General features: G+C 31.8%; 1 protein-coding gene across 1 annotated transcript in view; it reads right to left on the reverse strand.

Annotated features, from left to right (window-relative positions):
* Nucleotides 1-23,069, reverse strand: part of LOC118184277 (chloride channel protein 2-like) — a 266,024-nt gene that overhangs the window by 136,191 nt on the left and 106,764 nt on the right. The window contains exons 10-15 of the mRNA XM_085809271.1: nucleotides 10,176-10,277; nucleotides 5,504-5,588; nucleotides 1,531-1,680; nucleotides 1,367-1,436; nucleotides 716-826; nucleotides 311-408 (exon numbers count right to left, since the gene is read on the reverse strand). Of these exons, the coding sequence (XP_085665397.1) occupies nucleotides 311-408; nucleotides 716-826; nucleotides 1,367-1,436; nucleotides 1,531-1,680; nucleotides 5,504-5,588; nucleotides 10,176-10,277 (616 nt within the window). The remainder of the gene's footprint in view (nucleotides 1-310; nucleotides 409-715; nucleotides 827-1,366; nucleotides 1,437-1,530; nucleotides 1,681-5,503; nucleotides 5,589-10,175; nucleotides 10,278-23,069) is intronic.

A 23,069-nucleotide genomic window follows, 5' to 3' on the forward strand; every position in this document is an offset into this window, starting at 1 on the left:
GATAAAAAGTCGAAAACCTGAGCCATGCTGTGAATATGTTCTAAATTACCAGGATCAGAGAACAGGAACTGGTAGTAATGGAAAACTTCAAGAACTCCAGATATTTTAAAAACCTCGAATGAAATGTCTTATATTAGAGCCTGCAGGTTTTATTAGACACTCAAGATCTGGTATATTCCTTTAAAACACAAGCAATTGTATAAGTAATTACTGATTAATGTTGGATTACATATTAGGTACATTTTAAAAGTTCTTAAAATGCAATATGACAATAATTACAAACAGGTCAATACCGTGCACTTTCACTTACGATCACGGGTAAAATATGTGACATTTGGCCAGTTAGTTCAAAAACAATAACTGATGTAGATACAGTGTGAGTAGCACTCCCAGATAATGCAGCAGCCCCTGAAAATTGAAATGAAATATCATGTAATAATAACTAACGCATTTGTTGAATATTAAAACAGTATTATGATGTACAATTATAAGGTTAATTTCATATTAATTGGGAATCACAAACAATAACTTAAATAGCTAAGTCATTCTGAAGAAAAATTCTAAGGCAGCATTCTTATGAACTGTAGTAATTGAAATTGATTTTAGAACCACAAAATATTACTCGGAATATTTTACACTATACATTAATAATATGTATTTTCAATGTCAATCAATATTCTCTAAAATACAGAAACAGTTCAAATGCTGAATTTACCAACAACAGCATAACCTCCTGGCAATATCTTGAATATATTATCACCCATTCTTATCCCTTCAGGAAACCATGCTGCCATACACTCCCCTACTAAACGTCCGAAGGCAGCACCTACAAAGGCATAAAAATGGAGCTTAAAGAAGGCACACACAAAAAATTCTAATAAAAAGTATTGAAAGATATATGTTCTAGGATTGAATTTGTTTTATTATTTCAAGCAGAATTAAAATTATATTGAAACATTGCAATTAACATTATAATTATATTAAAATATTATAATGTAAAACATGCAATACAGCTATATCAAATGATGAATGGAATAAAAAACAAAATAATGCACACTAAAATGTTAAGAAGTCCATAAAAATAAAATAAATAAATAAATACAGTGTGTAAAAACGATGTAACACATACGTAACAGGTACTTGCCTTAATATTTCAATTTTTGCATTAGTTATAACTCAAAACACAATTCTCTTTCACTAATAAAGTTTTAATGCTGCTTTTTATAATAAGTGAAAAACAGCTTTTCTTTATACCCTGAAAACTTTGAGTTACTATATTTCAAGTATATAAATTCTATTGCTTCCAGTAAATTCTTAAAAAAAAACCTTTTATTAAAAGAAAAAAGAATTTTTCGATAGACCTTACCAATACGAAAAATAGGAATAAAAACACCAGCAGGTACTGGCAGAGTTGCACAAACAGTTGTTGTAACAAACTAAAAATAAAAATTGTAATTAAATACAGTATTAACAATACACAAAATGATTAATATGAAATCCAATGTTAAAGCTTCAAAACAACAGACTTACATTCATAATAATGAATACAGCAAGGTTGACATATATATTTGTGTAAGGTGTAGTCCAGTGACTAACGGTTATTGCATCATCTACTGCAAGATGTGAACCAGACCATGTGACATTACTAAACAACTCATTCATGACTTCATGATTGGTGAGCTAATAAAGGATGAATGATATGAAGTACATAATAAACTTATTTAGTATAATTATCAATATGCAATGAGTAAAGAATATTTAAGTTAAATCTTAAATAAAAAAATCAAAACTAGTGTCAACATTTTTCTTTTTAACCACTCAAGAACGCGAATTCTCTTAAATAAGAAGTAATACAGGTAAACAAATCTTATATACAGAAAAGGAAAGAAAATGTAATCAGCAGAAACTCACCTTATAAAATTATTAAGCAACATTAGAATTTCTCGCATAAGATGTTAACTGCCAAGCTGTGTGCACAGCAGAAAGCCATCCTTCAACCACAGCTCAGAGCAATGTTCAATGACATAAAATTTTACAGGATTAATAAGCTTTATGTAGATGTTCGCACCTATAAGAAGAAATACAATTAAAAACCTCAAAATTTTGTGTCAACAACAATACTCTGAGCCAGATTAGAAGTGTGAAAATCTGCTAAACACATCAGCAGAATCAAATGCTAACATCAAATTACAGAAATCATTATATTAAAACATATATAAGACTGCTGATTACAAAGAAATAAGAGTTATATTTTAAAACTCTTTAGAATATATAAAATTTGAAGTTATACATTATACATATAAGAAAAATGGAATAATTCTAATTAATTAGTTGTGTTTTATCATATCTTTCCTCATATACACATAGACAGAGAGCAGCCCTAATGAATAAACAATATACTTTCATACACGTGTATCTAAGTGGAATGGATCAAAATTTGTAAAGTGCAGTTCTTCAAAAATTTCAAGTATGTTTCTGAACTTTTAGCTGATATTTATATTAATAACTGGTGCACAACATGTAACATATTTAAACAAAATAAAACCTAGCATCTTACAGGGGCAATTTGAAATTCGATTACTGAAATTTTGAGTTTGCTCAATTCTGAGGTTGGACAACTGCATAATTCATGTGAAGAAAAAATTTAACAAAACCTATGCATTGTGAAGAAAGGAATCAATAAGTGACAATTTGTTTCCCCCCTCTCCAAAAAAAATTAATTTTTACATTAGATAAATGCGTCTTGCATTTAAAAAGGCCTTATGCAGTTTTAAAGTAAAATGCATTATTCCCCCATTTTTCATTAAACCATTAGTCATACATAGCTGGCAAAAATAGAGTAAAATACACCCCAAGAAAACGGAGGCATAAATTGAGAAAGAAACCGGGAAAAGGCAAAAGAGGATATGAAATAATTAGGAAATATACAAAAAAAAAAATTATCTAAAAAGAGAATGCAAGTGATGATTAAAGCAAAATGTCAAAATTATAAACAGTATGAAGAAGCTGCCAAAATAGATGGCATGTTATAAAAATTTAGAGAAATTAACTTAAAATTTTTACTTTCAATATCACTTGAACAGTGTCATAAATTCGAAAATTATAAAAGAATATTAATTTGTGATGTGACAAATAAGTTTTTAAAACTGGCTTATTTTATGCTTTAATATTTTTTCCCCCAAAATACAGAAAATACAGCATTCAATAATTCCTTAGTTCCCAACTTCTCCCCCTTCAGTTCATAACATCGCATTATAGGCAACTGGCAACCTAGTCCATAAAATCGTAATTTATAAACTAATTGCTGGTGCTTAAATCTTCATGTCGTAATTGTAAATATATATCTCAAAACATTTCTGGAAACCCTTCCTAAAGATCTATCCGAAAACGGGGAGGGAGGTAAATGAATTTATCTGTAATCTACACAGGTTCTAAAAGTGACTATAACCTTTATCTCTTTAAACACTGATCCTAGATATGTACTCCTAATTAAAAAAATTCACAAAGTATGGCAGAGAATTTTATGAAAACTATACATGTACAACATTCAATTTACTAAAAGTCTTGTGATACCTCATTAACATACCAACAGTGCAACTTTACCAAAAAAACAATTGTAAAGATTTTAATCGCTCCACTGTTCAAATTGCACACTTACAGCTATGTTTAAAAAAAAAAAAAAGAAATACCTTTTATGTTTTGCTGATAAATTTAAGAATAACGACTTAAGTTGTTTTTTTTTTTTTTTTTTTTTTTTTTTTTAATTTACGGTTAATAATACATATTGTTTAGATCCTAGTCATATGATTTATTCATTTTGCACGTATCATCACCGATTTTTCAGTTACTTTTGGGTCATAACGTTTCTCTCTGAACCATCCCCAAAAGGCATAGGGGCGCAACAGACAGTTTTGTTATTGAAAACAAAAAGGTTATTTTATTACGAAAATACTAACTTCTTTATTAACAGTTAGTTGCTATACCTTAGATTTTAAAGAGTACACTAATTCTTGTGTGGCTGACATTTTCTTTTGACTTGTGGAATAGAATGCTATGTTTTCCAAATATAATTCCACAGTTCTCCAAACTTCCTATTGGGTGTTGGTATTTTATCTTTTAGTTGATGCCATATATCCTCAATTGGTTTTGGATCAGGTGACTGAGAAGGATATGACAGTACATCAATCCTCTTTCGTTCGAAACAGTTTTTGTCAGGTTTCTTCAATGCTTTGGTTCAGTATATTGTCGATAGTGCCACTTCAGTAGCATGTTGTCTTTTGCCCATGGTAACACTGTGTTCTCTACATACACCTCTTTGGTCATGATACCATGTATTAAAAAAACGCCATACCCGTGAAAGCAATCTCACAGCAAGACTGTCCTCTCTATCTTTTAACGATTCTCCTTGGCAGTTTTTTTAATTGATATTCTATAGCTGTCAAAATAGTTTGCAATTCCACGATATTGCAATGTTTTCCCTCTACCCATTTTTTTCTCTTATGTAACTCAAGAAACAAAAGTGATTTCAAAATGAACAATCATTTACTAATTTAGATTTTCAGAATGACTAAACCATTTACTTTTTTAGAAAACGGGTAAAAGTGATAGCTCATCAAAGCGTTCCTGTATTTTTGTCCAGTGCATTCTTGGAACAGTCTAGAGAAAAACATTACGATACGAAAACATCCCAGTAATCCAGAAGAATAAAATTATATCTCTAAGGGCGCAGCAATACGCATTAGCCATAAATTTAAAATGTTAAACAGATATTCTTCGTAAGACTTAAAAAAAAGTAAAGCTATTTCTATATTTTTGGTCATTTTAGTACATTCGTACATCCATTAAAAAAGTATTTTAGATATAATTTTTTACTTCCCAATGTAAATTATTTAGTCTACAACGTCTCGATATACATTTATCATTTACATAGAGTAAATGCATGTATCACCATACCTGGTGAAGTATTGGGGGGGGGCGGTGTTGTATGCAGGTGTCAAGCCAGAATGTTAAATAATCATAGAGCCACTTGAAGCATACTTGGCTTCAAATAGGTATCCATGACACCTTTGTCATTTAAAAATTGTTATAACGATACAGACAACAAAATAGGCAAATAAGGGCAATAAAGAGAATATACCTGAATGAGTTGCACACGTATATAGGAATAAACACATCACGGGTTTATATAACGATTTATCATTAACATAGAAAACAGGCATTTATAAACAGAGCCGTAGCTAGGATTTTCAGCGCCAGGGGACAACTGAAAATTTCGCGCTGCCTCCTGTTTGCCAAGATCGGAAAACATTTCATTCTAAAATTTTGTAAAATAATTTGGCGTCCCCTGGATGCTGCGACCGTGGACAGATGTCCCTCCTCGCTTCCCTGCTAGCTACGCCACTGTAGTGAAAACTACATAATTAAAAGCACATTCAAGCTTGGAAAGTTATATTGTCCGTTTTTCAATTTTCAATAAATATATGTTTTGACATTTTAAACATACCTCAGCCGCCATAAACTGTCCTAAGCCCAAAGGAAATGTAAGACTAGAAATGACTATAGTAATGATCGCAGGATACATAAAACGGCTGAGAAAAGAAAGAAAAAAAATTATCATTTTTTATTACTATGACATGGTTTAAAAACACTTAATTCTTCACATAGCATTTAACGCAAAAATCAAAACTCACACAGTGATAAAAAAAATAAGCACTCTTATATGCAAAATAGTTTAAGTACTACAATAAACCCAGTTTAAGACATCAGATGCAGTCTTCACGTTACTAAACGTGCCGAAATAATTTCTCACACTTCTCCAACGGAGTATGACCCGATCGGGAATTGTATGCGGAGATTTCGACAGAGCTGATTGGCTTCAAACGTTATCAAAATGATCCAAATGAGAAAAACGAAAAATAAACAAGAGGTGAATGGGATCACAATCGCCCTCAGGAAGTATCAAGGATGACTCTCTCTCCTAACATTTCTTGATGCCTTCAAAATGTGCCTAATGTATACTGTATCGTATTTTCCGGCGTATAACGCGCTTCTGTAATTTCGAGCTATATTTTTTTAATTTTTAGAATTAAAAAGCTAGGTAGTAATTACTATATAAAAAAGACCTATTTGGTCTAAAATTTTTTTGCGCAATATGCTACAAAATTAAGGAAATGAGAAGAAGATAAAAAATACTGTGTTGAACTTTTTCTTGGAGCCACAGCTCCTGATAACTTTTTGGCGAGCTAACTACAATTTATCTTCTTCTCATTTTTAATTTTTAGGTATATTCGCCATATAACGTTTCTTTTAGTAGTAAATATGGCTCCTGTCAAACGAAACAATGCAGTGCTGGTTTCAATTGCAAAGTCATTCAGTTTGTGAAAGAAATTATAAATCGTGCTGCAGCAAAGATGTTTGGTGTTGGTGAAAGATGGAACGAATGATGATTATTTATTTTTGGATCAAAGTAACAGTGGTGGTGACGATGAAACAGAAGTCGATGATGTGCCTGAAGATAAAACGGAAGACGAACATAATGAACTTTTCAAGTTATCCGATAACGAAAAGTTTTTAAGTTCAAAAGGTATGCCATTTCTTTTAAATAAACAGCATAAGTACACGTAAAAGTGTAACTTTTGTACGCTAGTTTTTTCCATTTTTAATCTATCGTTTTTCTTATATCTGGCGTATAACGTGCACCCGTTAATTTCGATCATATTTTTAGTGTTAAAAGTACGCGTTATATGCCGGAATATATGGTAATTAAAATATACATTATGTCTATAAAAGTCCTTAGCCGGGCTTCATTTTCGCAACCGCTCTTCGTAGATAACATGTAAATATTTGTAAATAATAGGGGGACCGGAAAGTAATGTCGCTTTTTTACATTAAATTCAAACGAATAAATTTGTACTAAGTTTTTATTTTTAATCAGTAATATAATCACCCTCGTTATCAGCAAGCTTTTGCCATATAGTATGAAGATTTCAATCCCAGACCGATAAAAATCAATTGGTTTTTGAGTAAAATATCTCGAGATGGCATTTTGGACATCATCCAAATTTTCAAATTTTTTGTCACTAAGAAAATGTTGTAGGGATCGGAATAAATGGAAATCCGAGGGTGCGATATCGGGCGAATAATGGTGGGTGAGGCAGTGCCTCTCACCCCAATTCATTATATTTTTCCAGTTTAAGACATCAGACATTTCCAGTTCGTCTTGCACAGTGCGGTCTTGCATTGTCGTGTTGCAGAATGACGCCTTTTCCGTTGAGAATCGCCGGATATGTTTCGATTAAAGATTGGTTCACTAGATCCAATTGTTCACAACAAAGGCCTACATTAACAGTTTTTCCAGGTTTTAACAATTCAAAATGAACAATTCAGGGAATACTCCACCAACCCAGAAGCGCCTTTTCGGGATGTAAATCCTTTTAACTCCTATTAAAACTGCTTTTTGAGTTTTAGATTATCATATAGGACTTTTTTTTTTTTTTGGTTTCCACTAATCAAACGATTAAAAAGCGGTTCTGTATGGTGCCGTTGAAGCAATACGTTGTATGTGATAGACAGGTTGGCTTTGTTCTTTTCGGACAGATTATGGGAGACTTAAACACCTGCCTTGCTTATTTTTCCATTCTGCTTTAAATGTTCTTGGATGGTCGACTAAGGTTGGTTAAGAGTGTTTGACATGGATTTGCTTCCACTTCTGCCTTTAGCATGTTGTTGTCGACATGCACAGAAACGTCATTACTTTCCGATCCCCCTATTAGTTAAAGCCTTTCTGGTTGCACTTTTGTTTTTCTGTATTGTTGTAGGGTTGTGTATTGGTTAACTTATTTATTTAATTACTGCTTTTAAGATGATAATGTTAGTTTTTTGTTTTGTTTTTTGTGTTTAATCCAATTTGTGGCCACATGTATTAAGAGCTTATTTCTTACACAGAATTGTAGATCCTTCGGTTCAGGGCGCAACAATCTTTAAACTGAAAAAGAAAAAAAAAAAAAAAACTCAAAGAAAACGCAAATTTTTTTCTGACGGTCTAGGTGACAAGTTTTACTGCTAAGTTGGAGACATTCGGCGTTTTCTCGCCAATCTAGCTACTTTTTGCAGATTCGGAAAAACACATTTTCGAACTGATTCTTCAAGACTAGTGCACTTCCTACAACTGATTCCTCATTCAAGAAACCCATGCTACAGCACAGAAATATGGATCCGAGAGCTACGCAGTTCTTAATAAGCTGTGAGATTTCGTGGCTAGATGAATTGCAATTTTCAGTTTACTCAGCGAGTGATCTTGAGAATTTACGCTATTTCTCGTGCACTAAGAAAGAATTGCTTTATATCCCCATTTTACTTGAGCTGTTTCCAGCTATTTATTGTTCTGTGTGTCATGAGTTTTTATAATAAATTGCCAGTCTGCAGAGTTCATTTAAAGAGATATATCATCCAGCCTGTAGCTCGCAACAATATGCTTCCAGATAGAAAAATGTTTTAAATGGCGCAAACATTCATGTTTTGGCATTTTTAGATTTTAAGAATTTAGTAGTTGTGTGAAACGGGGGTTCTAGACCAGGAGGCGGAGCGTGGTCCAATCGCGTGAGAGTAAAATATTATAATTAATCACGGTAAAACTACTACATATTGAAAAATTGCATAACAAGCAAAATAAAATAGACCTATAAAATATAGTCTAAGAAAGATTCGATGAATAACAATTAACAAGCGTAAGGTTAAATTCTTAATTTAAAAATCTCGCAATGTTTAAGAAATTTAAACTGGTGATAAATCATGTAAAATTAAGTGAAGCAGAAAAAAAAAGTGGTATTATAAACAGAAAATATCAGTAAGCAAGTTAAAATTAAGAGCACGTAGGAAACTATAAAGGAAAAGAAATGTCAAAAAAGTGAAAAAAGTTACAACTAAAATTAAATGATATGATAAATATAAAGCGTGTATTTTAAATAATTACGCTCGTAAATTATAACAAATAAATTAAAAACTAGGGTACATTAAAAAGGTTAAAATGTACAAAATAAGTTAAAAATTACATCTAAAATTAAATAATGTAATTAATTAAAACGTATATCTGAATAATTACACTCGTAAAATACAACAAATAAATTAAAATTCAGAATATGTTGAAAATTATAAACGTTAAAAATATGAACGAAGTTAAAAATGATATCTGAATTCGAAGACAAGTGATGCACAAAGTCAGAAAATATACTAAATAAGTTAAAAATTAAAATACGTTGAAAATTACGAATGTTGACAAATATGAAAAAAGTTAAAAATTACATCTGAAATTAAATAAAAGTCATGTATATGATCGGAAAATGTAATAAATAAGCTAAAAATATGTTAAAAATTGAGAAGGTTAAAATGCATGAAATAAATTAAAAATTACATCTAAAATTAAATAAACAATAAAAATTAGTAATGTAATTAAGATTATGGAGAATGTCACCATGAACAGAAGATGTAAGAAATAAATTAAAATTAAGGATATATAGGAAACTATAAGTATGCAGTGTAGGAAATTATGCGGAAATTAAAAATTTACATCTAAAATTAAGGTCGGTCGAATAAGCAATTAAATTCGGAAATAAGAGGTATTAAGGGTATACATAAATTAACCATTACATACGTAGTAAAATAGCCGGAATTTAAAGAAAAATAGAAGTGTCAACGGGTAAAATTTGATTAAAAAAGGAAATTACATCAGAAAACTCAATAAAAGGTAATCTCTTATCAAATTGCAACGTTAAGTCTTGCTCTTTCCACTTATCAGTTGGTTGCGGCTGCACGTCGCCTTTTGGCGTAGAACCCCCCCCCCCGTTTCATACTACTATCACTTTTATAAAAAGTATGAAATCTAACTTTTTATATGTCCCTCCGGTTCCTTTATTTACACTTGAGAAAATTATGTTCTCTTTATCAAAAAATTAAACACGAAAAGAGTGATTTCCGTACGACTAAGATTGATCAAGATGTTTTAAAGCCTAAGATCATATTCAGGAGAGTACACAAATTGAAGAGCGAAATGTTTGTAACTACTAAAATAAAATATCAGTGTAAAAAAGCTGACGGGGTTTTTTTACTCAAATACTAACACTGAACGCATCAATCATACTAGAATATAAAATAAATTTTCAGAATGAAAAATAACATACTTTCTTTGCAGGAAGGAATTCATAGTCTTGTGTCGACGGTTGAAATATACTATTTGCCTGTGGAGCCATACAAACAAAGCGCCAGCAAATCCGCAAAATGCTCTAAAAAATTAAAATATTACCTTTACTCTGGATGACAATTTCATACCATGATTGAAAAGTAATCATTATATATGCATAAATATGTAAAACGTAGTTTTTAAATAATTATAATAACTTAAAATACATATAGCTGTATGATGTGCTTAAAATAAAACAGTTAAAATCTGTATATAATTGTTGGTACACAAAATCAAGTAAATTTTCCTTGTGTTTCCTTGATCAGTGTTTTAAATATTTTCTTCATCGCCGCTTTAGTTTATTACTAGTCTGGTTTTTATAAAAAAATGACTTTATTAGCCATAAACATAAACCATGCTTATTTATACTAGCCTCATTTTAAAACAAAAATAATACTTTAACAAATCATTGGTATTTATTAAAATGATTCAGAATTTTCAGCATGATATGGTTTTTTTAAAGGAATTTAAATGGAACTAAGATTGTTATTGGAAAAAATAACAATCGTTTGTTATTGGGAAATGCCATATCTGAAAACAAATTTGCCATAATACAGATTTTGAAACTAGTATAATAAGAATGTAATAACATACGCAGCTTTAAACAGTCAGTTTATTATGAAAGAACGTGCGAGAAGATAACTAAATAACACACACACACACCCCCAAAAAATACAAATCAAATGAAAAATAATTTACCTTTTGGGCTTTCACAAAAGAACTGCAGTAAGACAGATGCATATTTTTATCAAAATTATTCAAATAATCTCACAAACCTTTTCCTTTATTTGTTTATTTTGCTTAATATTTCTTCAGCTACAGTCTTTTCGAGATAAATTTTTAGTTTGTTCGTTACTATGAGACTATATCAGCCTCCACGATTCAAGAAATAATTTTTAAACCCATTTTCAAAGCACCTTTTTTATATTCTTAAAACAAAACTAAATACTTAACAGGTAAATAAAAGGCTGATCATCTTCCCCCCCCCTGAAACTATGAAATCCCTCCCGGTTGAGAACACCTTATTCTGCAATTTCTTCGACACTTTCTTCCATTTGTTCCTTTTTCTTTATAATCTATTTCCAAGCTTGATGAACGAAAATTTTTATCAGTTCCTCTGAACTGTCCAGTATTAATTTACCTGTTAAATGTTTCAACTGAAGAAGAGATATATCCCTTAATTTCATTCTCTTTATCGTTTTTATTAATCTCTATTTTAATAAATCCCGTAACATTTTTGCACACACTTTAAGTTGACGCTTTTAACAATTTCTGATATCAAGCTGTTTCTACAATAATCATGGATTTTACTGATTCTTGGTTGTCCGAACAGGCAGAAATTCCTTTTATGATATGATGCAATATATTTTGTGCATCTTGAATGCTTGAATTATTCCTTGATGGAAGGCTCTATCACACTAGTGAAGTGTTTGGTTGAGGAGGAGATCTACGTTTCATGATTTTCCTTTTAACTGTGTCTACGCTAGATGGCACAGCTGTCTATAATTTTTTTTTTTTTTTTTACTTTTTACTTTTTAAAATCAAATTCATTCAGTCATTTTAGATTCCATCCAAGGTGACTCGTGGGCTTCCCATTTCACACCAAGTTTACTAGAATTTGTATTCTTAAATCACATTGGTCTTCCCTATAACAAGCGATCTTTCAAAAATTCTTAGCCATACTGCTGCACACAGACTCTTTTTTTTGCCTTACCATGCATCTTCCATAATTTCTAATTTCTCAATGCATTTTTCAGTAATACAGACCGAATTTTCAGTAATAAAGGCATTTTTAATAACACACAATTTTAGTATATTAGACCTGTTTAAAACCATATTTTAAATGTGTTTAGGTCAAAAACATACACACAAGCTCTCAAGCTTTCAACTTCTTCAATTCTTTTCCTCAGTAGCAAAGTACCTACAGATTTCTGAGTTTCGTGGTATACATTGGAAGATTATTAATTTTAGGTTCATAGAGCGCCAGCTGGCACCAAATGTAAATGCTGGCGCGAAATCTATCGAGAGATGCGAAAGGCAACTTTAGAGATTGATGCAGTTTCATGATAAGAACGGCTATTTTAATGAATCTAAAATAAATGCAGAAAACAAAGACAAATACAAAAATTAACAAACAAGAACGCATATAATTATTCCTAACGGAACATGTACAGAGATTCACTTCTATTTGCAGTTGATAAGATGCTACCGAATGAGCTTCTTGCATAGCAAATATAATTACTAACAGAAAAAGAATAACTGAGGCTTTGAACCAACATTCGCTCTGTAAGCCTTTTTTTTTTTCCCGCCCAAAGGGGCAATTTGCCCAGAAGGATTATTAATTTCGTTTGGGCATTTTGCGGTGATTCACTATAAACGTTGAATAACGTACGTTTCCCACCGAATATGGGCATCTGGAAGCCCAAATTTGGAATTTGTTTTATTATCTATTTCATATTTTGTAAAACTTTAACGAATTTTTGATTAACAAACTCTACGGTTTCAAAGTGAGCAATGGCAACACTGTACGAAACAACAACAACAAAAAACATTTTTATCTCCAGCGCGCGAGACTGTGTATCGGAAATTCTAAAGATATGCTCATTTTAAAATTCTTTTTCGATATTGCTGTTGAACTCAATTTTATGGTTTAAGACCATGATATTTAATAAATAAAGGTAACATACAAATCGTTAAAAAAACGCCCCTTTGTGCGTAATGTAAAATCTAAAAGCTTTCTTTTTTTTTTTTTTTTTTTTTTTTTTTAAAAGACATGATCCTTTTTTTGCAGCACCATTTAGGTGCTTCTGCAATAGCAAAGTAATGGGAAGGAAAATGTAAATTACGTTATATTTAAAAATGACGCACATGTGAAAACTAAATTTATTGTAATAATTATTATTATTATTGATGCATCAATTCTTTCTGAACATCCAGGAGCAGAATAAAAAAATCATTTATCACTTTAAATTAAAGTATAATCATAAATATTGTCGACAGTAATATCGACTCCCACTGTAACGAGGGAGTAAACGAGTGCCTATAAAAGAAACAAAGTTACTCAAAAGGGGAAAATCTGACTCGTTGAATTTGATGCACGGTATCTGATCCATACGTTTCTTCTTACATGACATTATGTTCTGCTCGCATTCAGTTTGCAAGCACGAAATAATGCACTCTCGCACAACTTCTGGTTAACGCAGTTTCCCGAGTAAAAAACCAATAGCAGAACATACCAGCGCGTTAACCGGGAGCTATCATTTCGTGCTTGCAAACTGGATGTGAGCAGGATATAGTGTGATGTAGTAAGAAGAAAGAATTGGTAAGAAGTATATGGATCGGATATCGTGCCTCAAAAGAAACGAGTCAAATTTCCTCCACACTTTGTTTCCCTCTACAGTGCGTTGCAAGTAGCATCGATGATACTGTCGACAATATTTTTGACACCTTTTTTTTAAAAAAAATTTAAATGATATAAATTTTTTGTTGTTCTGCTACTGGATCTTCAGAAAAAATCGATGAATCAAAAATAATTATAATAACAATAAATTAAGCTTCCATAGGTGCATCGTTTTTATACATAAAGTAATTTACATTTTCCTTTCCATTCGCGTTGTTTCTGCCTCCTTTGATTTAGAATTCCCCAGGCACGGTCGTTTTCGTACATAAAATATCCTTTTACAGTTTACTTTGGAGATAAGATAATGCTGTTTATAAAAATTACCATGTCATTTAAATGTTAATTCTGCCCTTTTTAATGGATAAAATATATAAAATAATATCTTATAACATGATGGAAAATACAATTTCGTTTCCTTTATTTATTTATTTCAGTATGAATGATACCTTTGTCTTTAAATAATTTAATTGCGACACTCGTTATCCGGCAAATGCCATATCGCGTAATCCATATTGATTCTTTTTTTTTTTTTTTTAATAAATCAGTACTTAACTAAAAAGTAATTGAAAATTTCGAAGAAAATTACTGGGCCGATGTTCATTTTTTCCACTTATTCATAATGACGCCATTATATTATTACTCGTAAAACGGAAATAAACATTTGGCGAAATGAATTACCACTCCGGTAACCGAAAAATACTGGCGGATATAGTAGGTAACGCCAAATCACAATCGTTAAGGGCCCCGCGTTCCAAGGGGCTTCGAAATGCTTAATTAGTTTTTTAAAAATACCAAACATACCATGTGTCTTAAGATGAGGTGAGAAAGTTCAGGTAAGATGCGTTCCCTCTTCGTAAATCCGTCACAAGCCACATATATATTTAAATAATATAGTATGTCTAATCCAAAATCTTTTGAAGCATTGACGAAGGTATTTTCCGTGATTCAGAGAAATGTCTACCTTTTCGTTGAAACAAAGGTTCGCTTAAGCATGGTTTGCGTTTGCAAATCTAAACCAATCAATAAGGGTAACAGAACCTGCTATAAAAACTGAACCTATTATATAAAGATAACTGAACTTTATGAGAAGATAAGTGAAACAATATGTCATAATGTCATCAGCAGTTTCGTTGCTTTTGCATTTTCATTACAAACGTAGATGAGATCGGAATTTTTCTTGTCTTTTACTTTTTGAGTAATTTTCCAGTCTGTGTAGTTACAAGCAGAAAACATTCTGAAATTTTTTGTTTAACGGCTCTGTCCTTTTGTTATTAGTAGTAGTATTATTAGGCATCTATGACTTCAGCTTTTTTCTACCTTTACATAGTATGGTGAATAATAAACTACAGTATAAACCAAATCACTTCTTAAAATCCGTTTGCTCTTAGAACTGATGGCATGCCGTATTCAGTGGCACATCATTATTCTAAGAGCAGTTTATCACACATAACAACCTTCGAAATAAAAGTTATCTATAAATAGCGAAAGAATACACATGAGCATTATCATTAAAGGCCTTTCCCCTCTTCCCCAAACATGCCTTTTTTTACACAGGTCAGCGGATAATAAATTTAAATTCACCCTTTGCACACTATTTTCGTTTTTGCAAGGCCATGTACTTTTCAGTTTTTAAGAATTCCTGTCTTTAAATACTCCAAAATTCCATATTTTCTCTTCAGAAAAAATTCCTCGGCTTCTTTAAACCCTTGCCGATCCCAGATTTGCGGAACACGATTTCGCATATGCGTGCTATCTTAATTGTTTTCATTTAGTCCGAAGCTAGATTTTCCTTCATATGCGGTTCAATGTTCATTCTTCAATACTGAATGTTCGCTGACAGCTTTGGCCCGAAGTTATCAAAAATTTTAAAGGGTTTCCATAGACTAAAAATTACGCCAAAGAAATCGTACAAAGTGGAAAAGCAACTGGTGGAGAAGGATTTTCAGATATGGAAGAAGGCCAATCGAGAAATTATTATAAAAAATGGCGAATGAAAAACTGGATGATCTTATAACACCAACCGACAATGAAATTAGTGATAACGTAGAAGATAAAGCGCCTTTCACTTACAAGAGACTTTATGAAAGGCACTGAAAAACTGTTCTTTGAAAGAGTTGCGTCATTAATTGTCTCAAGCAAAAACCACCAGCTTTTTAAAACGATAATTATATCACTTATTTGTTAAGCAATAATAAACGTCCTTTCAATTAAAGTTTTCAGCCCTTTTAGTTGCAACAGCATTAGATTTGTTTAAATTATGCATATTTTCAAAATCTGAATTACACCTAATACACACATTTTTCCATAAAAAATAAACTTTGTGGAACGCTATTTTGCTGTACGCGCAGACGCATTAAACACGTAACCCCCGCCTCGTCACGGGTTTACTGTATTGCTTATTTTTACGCATTAGACTAAAAATGGACAAATTCCAAGAAAATGTTTCGACCAGTGTTCTTTTTCGTTCGCAGTCCGGAATGTCCCATTGGAAGCTAAAATGCTCTGATGTTCTATTTTAAGAGTCCGAGAATTCAAGAACTTTTTATTCGCAGGAAGTCTCTTTTAAAAGAGGTTCAGCAGTGACTAGTTATAATACTATATTATTCTTCCTCGCCCCACAGCAATTTCCAATTTATTAATCATTATTTAAGAAAGAATTAATCCTACGTGCAATTTCCTTTAAACTGTCCGATGTTTTACACATCTACATCCCATACAATGAGCCATCTCATATTGATAATTATATTTTCCTTGAAAAAGGCCACTCTAATCTGAGGAACGCTATTAAAAACATTTTATTATTTGTTTATTTAAATTTAAATTATTTATTACAAAACAGCTTAATTTACGTATCAACCTAAAACATTTCAAGTATTGTACAAAATAAGAAATGTACTAGCTTCAACAGAAAAACTATTTTGTAGTAAATAGAGTTTTATACATTTTTGAAACATAAATTTTTGCCTTGTCTCCGAGTAGAGTAATTTGGTTGGTGATGTCCACTTTTAGCCGTGGATTTTCTGTCGAAAAAGAAAATAGTGGATTTTTAGCCGAAAATTCTGCCCCCTCACCACATAAGAACACGTGCAAGTAACCCGACCCCTATCAGCTGTGGCGTGACTGAACAGTTTCCTCTACTCCAAGGAACTACTATCCATACGTGACTACTAGCCATACGTACAACTGCACATTTAGCGATAACCTGCTAAACTTGGCTTCCATAGAGCAGTCGAACAACGGTGAAATATACAATTTACATGAATTTAACCATGCTTAAAATTAATTATAGTTTAAAATCAAAGAGGTAGATAAGAAGTAAGTTTTGTTCTACTCTTTCAAGCATGAAATTACCTGATCATGGTGAAATAAAATTCACACAGATTTGAAACTGGTTAACAATAAAATGTAATTTAAACTTAAATTGAAAACAAAATTCTACAGCATAGCCTGGCTAACCGGTCCACCGTTTAGAAAAACTAAATAAATACAGAAAAGGATAATAGGTTCCAAAAAACGGCTCGTTTGCGACACAGCATTCTTCAAACGATTCAACAAGTTCCTAAGCTGTTTACCTTAATTTTCCATTTCCTGTTAGTCAGCTGGAAATGCATAATAAATAAAACTGTTAAGTTGCATTAAAATAAATTATTTTTTCTTTTCAAATAATTATACACAGTCGTGTTTATTTCAACCGTGTATGCTTGCAATTTTGTATTTTGAATTTCCATGGATGTTTAGAACCTAATATTATGATAGATAATGATATAAATAAAAGTTTTAAATATAATATAAAATATAAAAATACAGTATAAATGTTTTAAATTCAGAAAGACAATTAAAAGTTATTAAAGATGTTGCTAGCAATTTGTCATAAAGTCATAAAAGTACACTTTATGCAGATTTATGGAATTCAGACTATTGTAGAAAAGGAAGTGACTGTCGATAAAAAAGAGAAATCAAACAGACATACTTAAGTTCCTTCCCCCTCTTTAAGCGAACAGTATTTTAAAATTTGCTTTCCGCATTTAAAAATATTATCCACTTAAAGCATTTCCGAAAATTAAAATATAAAATCAATTTGTCCTAGATCTCTCTTGTTTGACTACATTATTCGTTATTTATAATGTGATTATTTCATAATTTTGTAAATACAAGAGTTTTAATAAATTGTGAAATTAAAGAAAAGAAACAAATTGTAAATACTCAGTTAAATGCTGGTTGCACTAAAAGCTGCAGCCAAATCAGAAATAAAAGTCATGGAAATTATTTTACGGATTAGTAAACGGTTAAATTTTCAAAAACGAACAGATATGCTTGCCTAAAAATGAAAATAAAAGGAAGACTTCTACGCTGAAGAATGCATAAGAATTCGAGTGTATTCCCCTAACTGCAAGAGTCACAACGTAAAAGTCTAAAATTCTCCCAAGTAGTCATAAAAGTAAGTTAAAAAGCAAGGTGTAAACACGTAACAGATGCGAAGCAGAAGGGAAAATCCATTTAAATCGCAGAAAAAAAATTATAAAACATAAGCTATGTACCGCACTTCTGTTTCAGTCCTTTCTTTAACAGGCTGTAAAAGCCAGGAACAGAGTAAAAGTTTAACGCAAAACCATAATCGCCATCGCCGTTAGCCATCTTCTCTAAACGACCACCTCCACACAAGATCTACGTTTCGTTTAATAAAGGATGGTCGTCTTAGAGAATTTTCAAAAATACTGTAATGAAAATAATTATAGAGCAAAATAAGACAGAAAATTGTGCGATGACATACGAAAGAAAATTTGTAGAACATATTTTTAATGCTTCGGAAATTATTTTATTATAATTTTATACATAAAAAGAGTACATATATTCAAATAATTGAAACTAAGCATTGAAATATATATTCAGAGAAGAAGAACAGAAATGAATGTACAATACACTATGCAACGAATAACTGCATGAACGCATGTTTCAGCTGTAGCTGAAACTGACACTGACCACATTGCCCTTTTCAGACTTGGATAAAATATTCAGTTACTATTGACTGCCACCAATGTGATACGGCTTTGCTACTCAGGTTTCTTGATCTACGCCAGAATATAAAATGAAAAAAAGAGTTTGTTCTGAGAAGTATATAGAGAGTATAGATTCTCACTAAACAAAAAGTAGACCTCTTAGGATCAGAAGGTCCACAAACAGTTTTGAAAGCCAACACAGTTAAGAATTTCCCCTCATTTTATGGACCCCGTTCTACTTTATTATTACATAATTACGAGAGGACGAAAAATGACAATGTGATTTTTGGATTGCGGATTTTATTAGTTTTAGATTACATGCAACTTATAAATTTCCACTTAATGAGATGCATTGTAATAAAACTTTTATTAAGAATTGATTGATATTGTCAATGTGACGGGAGTGAATAAACTACTTGAAAGTAAGAGGTTTCAATATGATTAACATCATATCAATATAGTTGATTGTTCCGATTATTTACATTTTTATAATAAACATTACATATATATTTGGGAAAGACGCAGATAGATGTTGAAGCATACATGTGATGATTTGGGAATGACGCACATAGATGTTAAAGCATACATAATAGATCTGGAATGACGAAGAATCTTGGAAATCATATAGATGCAATAAGAGGAAGTCGTAGCAGATTAAACTCGCATACTTTTTATTGTAGTTAAACATTTTGAGGCCAGAAAAACGTGGCACATTAATCGTCGGAACAACTACGTTTTTTACATTGTTTTGCGGAAAAAGAGAAAACAGCAAGCAGCGTCTTAGCGAGAACAGATGTAGGAAACAAGTGCATTGTGTTCAGGATGAAATCTTAATTCAGAATGTGTGAGTTTTGGTTTCAGAGCATTTGAGCTGATAATCAATAATGCTGTACAATTATTATTTGCTACTTGAGTTTTAGTTCCAATTACCTGTAGAGTTGCGCGCCTCCAACCTGCACGCAACCAAGTGGTGACAGCTGAAACTGGAAATTAGACAGAGTCCTGCGAAGGGTTTAAGTCCCTTTTTATTCAACTTTAGAAATTACAAATGCGTGCTCTTGACGCTCACAAACTACGCCGACCCGGCGGTTACAATAAAAAATAAGAACCTGAGAAGAAATAATAACAAGAGACTAACTACGAGGCTCTCTAAACGAAACTAACCTCACCGCGTTTTACAATACCGCTGCTAATTCAGCAAACTTTGAATATCACGTTGAACGATTAACAATTGGCCGAGACAAGCACACAGGCCGAAACGCGTGGTTCTTTAATTTCTGGCTAACTACCTCCGCGCTCGTGAAGTAAGAACAGCACACCTCGAACTCGTTTCCTTTCTATTTTACTCAGAATACTTCCGCTGATAATTTGAATCCTTGTGCGTTCTACAAAAATTTACATACTCTGGCATTGGCAGTTCCAGGGGAAAGTAAGGCTTGACAGGAAAGATAGTTTAAACTTAAAATAAATGTTAGTTAAAATAAATATAAACCCTACATACCTCACTAGCGTTATGTAAGAGTCACATGACATGGATTAGTCTCAAAATGATGCAGATGATATATACATTATCCTTGATTAATATATAGCAGATTTGATTAATATATATATTAATCAAATTAGTTTATAAATTAAATCATTACAATTTACAATTTAGTAGTTAATTACGTTAGTGGTTTATAATTTACTTTTTTCATTGACTCCCGAGTTCAGCCTCCATATTGAACCTTGAACACACTGCTAGACAAAGTTATTAATCAGTTCTTCTCTAAAACTTTGAAACAGCTTATGGTACCTTTGACTAAACTTAATTTGAAAGTTAGTTTTAAAAAAATCCTTTAGCTGCAAATTTAAACACGTTGATTTATAGCATGAGATGATAAGTAAATCTATGTTGACTAATTACATCACTGTAATACTCATGCTTTAATCTATGAACCACTTACACAGATAGTAAATTTTCAAAATTTCCAGATTGTTTAGAGAGATGTGATGAAAAGCAGACCTTTATTTAAAAATACATTTTCTATTTTTTTCCAGTTTGTTTTAATAAATAATAAAGTCAATTTCTGTACTCTCAAAGAGACACACAGATAATTCTGAAACACTTTAAATACCAAACAGAAGATTAAAAATACGAAAGAAAGAAAAGGATGGCGAATTATGATTGACACTTGTTAGAGAATGCGAGCATTAAACTTTATGTTTGTAGCAAACTAAAGAGTAATGGAAGTATACATATTCATGTATCCAATAAGTTTCATTTAGTATTTACGATAGATATAAAGAAAAAAATGTCTTAAAGTGATGTTACAAATGTAACTCCATCTTTATATTTTCTCAGCTAAATTCAAATCTATTTTCATAAAATAAGTTATCGGAATACTAAGGAGGCATTTGGGTATAAAATCGAAAGAAGTTATTTGACTTTTAATTGTAATTCATATATTGATGAATTAACTCTTTTAAATTCGATTCCAAACACATTTATCTATATGAAGTTCGTAAAAGTAATATTTTGCATCATACTTCTCAGAATGCCTATATGAGTAAAAAAATCAGTATTTTCGTTTGACATCTTTAAAAAAAAACATTAGGCATTATTAAAAAAACATCACTATTCCCAGATTTCTGTTCCACCAACACCTTGAAATAGATGGGATTGGATTATTTAGTTTATGGCAAAGCAATCAAGGAATTTTGTGCCTAAGGAAAAGGATACCTTCGTGGAGGACTTTCTTAGGGAAACTTACACATGGAACGTTACACATGGAAGAACACGAAAACGGCCAGCCCGTTCACCCGGAAACATGAAAAGCATATGAATCAGCTACTTTTTCCCCGCCACATTAAAGCGTTAAATGTTTCGCTATATCGCTTTGTTTTTGTAATTTACATACATAATACTACGCAACAGACAGAGCCACTTCTTCTCTCTATTCATTATTACAATACACTGTGCAAACATTTGCTACGACATTGCTTTCTGCTAATATTTTCCTGTTATTTCACCAGACACCTGCATACTATTTCAACGCTTTCCCTGTATTGCCGGAATATTGCTATATAGCCGCATATATACTGTTACATTTCTGTTTAGACATAATTCTCTTGCTCATATATTGCACGCTGTACATTACATACGAGAATATTATATACATATTAAACCACTCTGTTCAACATGGCGCTTAGCAATGCCTGCCGGCATATCGATGGATCCGGGTTCGAATCCCAGAGATGGCACGGTTGTTTGTAGTTATCTATTCTCGTTCTAAGAAGTGTAAAATCGGTCTCTCCATGCACTATCCCCTGAGCAATGCTCTCGATGAGCTCGGTCATTCCTGATGAATGATTGAAAGAAAAATTCATGGTAACTGTTATATTATTCATTTTGTTTCTAATCATGCATTTATATTAACTAGTGTATAACATACATGCCTTTCATTCATTTCTCTGGTCAGGTAACTAAATTCTGTTTAGGTTCAGTCATCAGCTGGGAAAGTAGCACAGGGACGACGTAACGATTTAGCAATCTCGTCGCATTAGATCGTCCTTAAGACGACCAGACGTCCACAAAATTCCACTCTTTTGCGATGGTTGCGAAGACATTGATATCATATCTTCTCTTACATTTCTTCAGACGCAAAATCATTGCTTTCGCGTCTTTATAAACCAGATATTCAGCGCAAAAAGGTAGCAAGATCGTAATAGCGTCATACTGCGAAGTCTTAGTAACGCCGCAGGAATCTATGATTTCTGGGATTTTCACGAAGGAGTCTTTATGCAACCTTTTAGTAAACATAATTCCGATACAACAGTACATTACACTTACTTAAATTGTTATACTTGATTTTTCAAATTATTCCGTGCCTCCCCACCCTCTTTCCCCCCCACGCGTTTTAAAATTCTGAAAATGATATACTTACTGGTTTAATATTTGTGTAAAACTGCGTTACACATAGTTAATTAGATAAAAACAGTAATCGATAAAAGCTGATCATCTCTTATATGTTATTCATATAGAATATAAAATATCTAATATTTCTATCATTGAAAAACTGCTTATAACTTGATTTATATTAATTCTAATAAATTGAGATAAGAAAATAGATCTTCAATGATAAGATCTATTATCTTCATCGAACAATTTACCATGCGATAAAAATGAAAGGAATATTTTCAGACATTAAATGACACTTTTCTTCCTGTAAATTTATTTTTAGATATTCCACAATTAATTAATATTTCCACATGATTTGAATGGTGTATCATTTTATCACTGTTTTAATAAACTGCTACTTAAAAGAATTTTGTATAAATAATAAATTTTTGTACTTGTCTAGGTTTAGAACTGCATTAATCAATGGCACCCTTCTTTATGGTAAACAAAAATATTCTGATTCCACAATTTTTTTTTAATTCACTTTTGCATACTATA

This window comes from Stegodyphus dumicola, chromosome X2 (assembly GCF_044657685.1).
Source record: "Stegodyphus dumicola isolate Sdum_Otavi_A_Nest chromosome X2, ASM4465768v1".
In the NCBI taxonomy this organism is placed as follows: Eukaryota; Metazoa; Arthropoda; class Arachnida; order Araneae; family Eresidae; genus Stegodyphus; species Stegodyphus dumicola.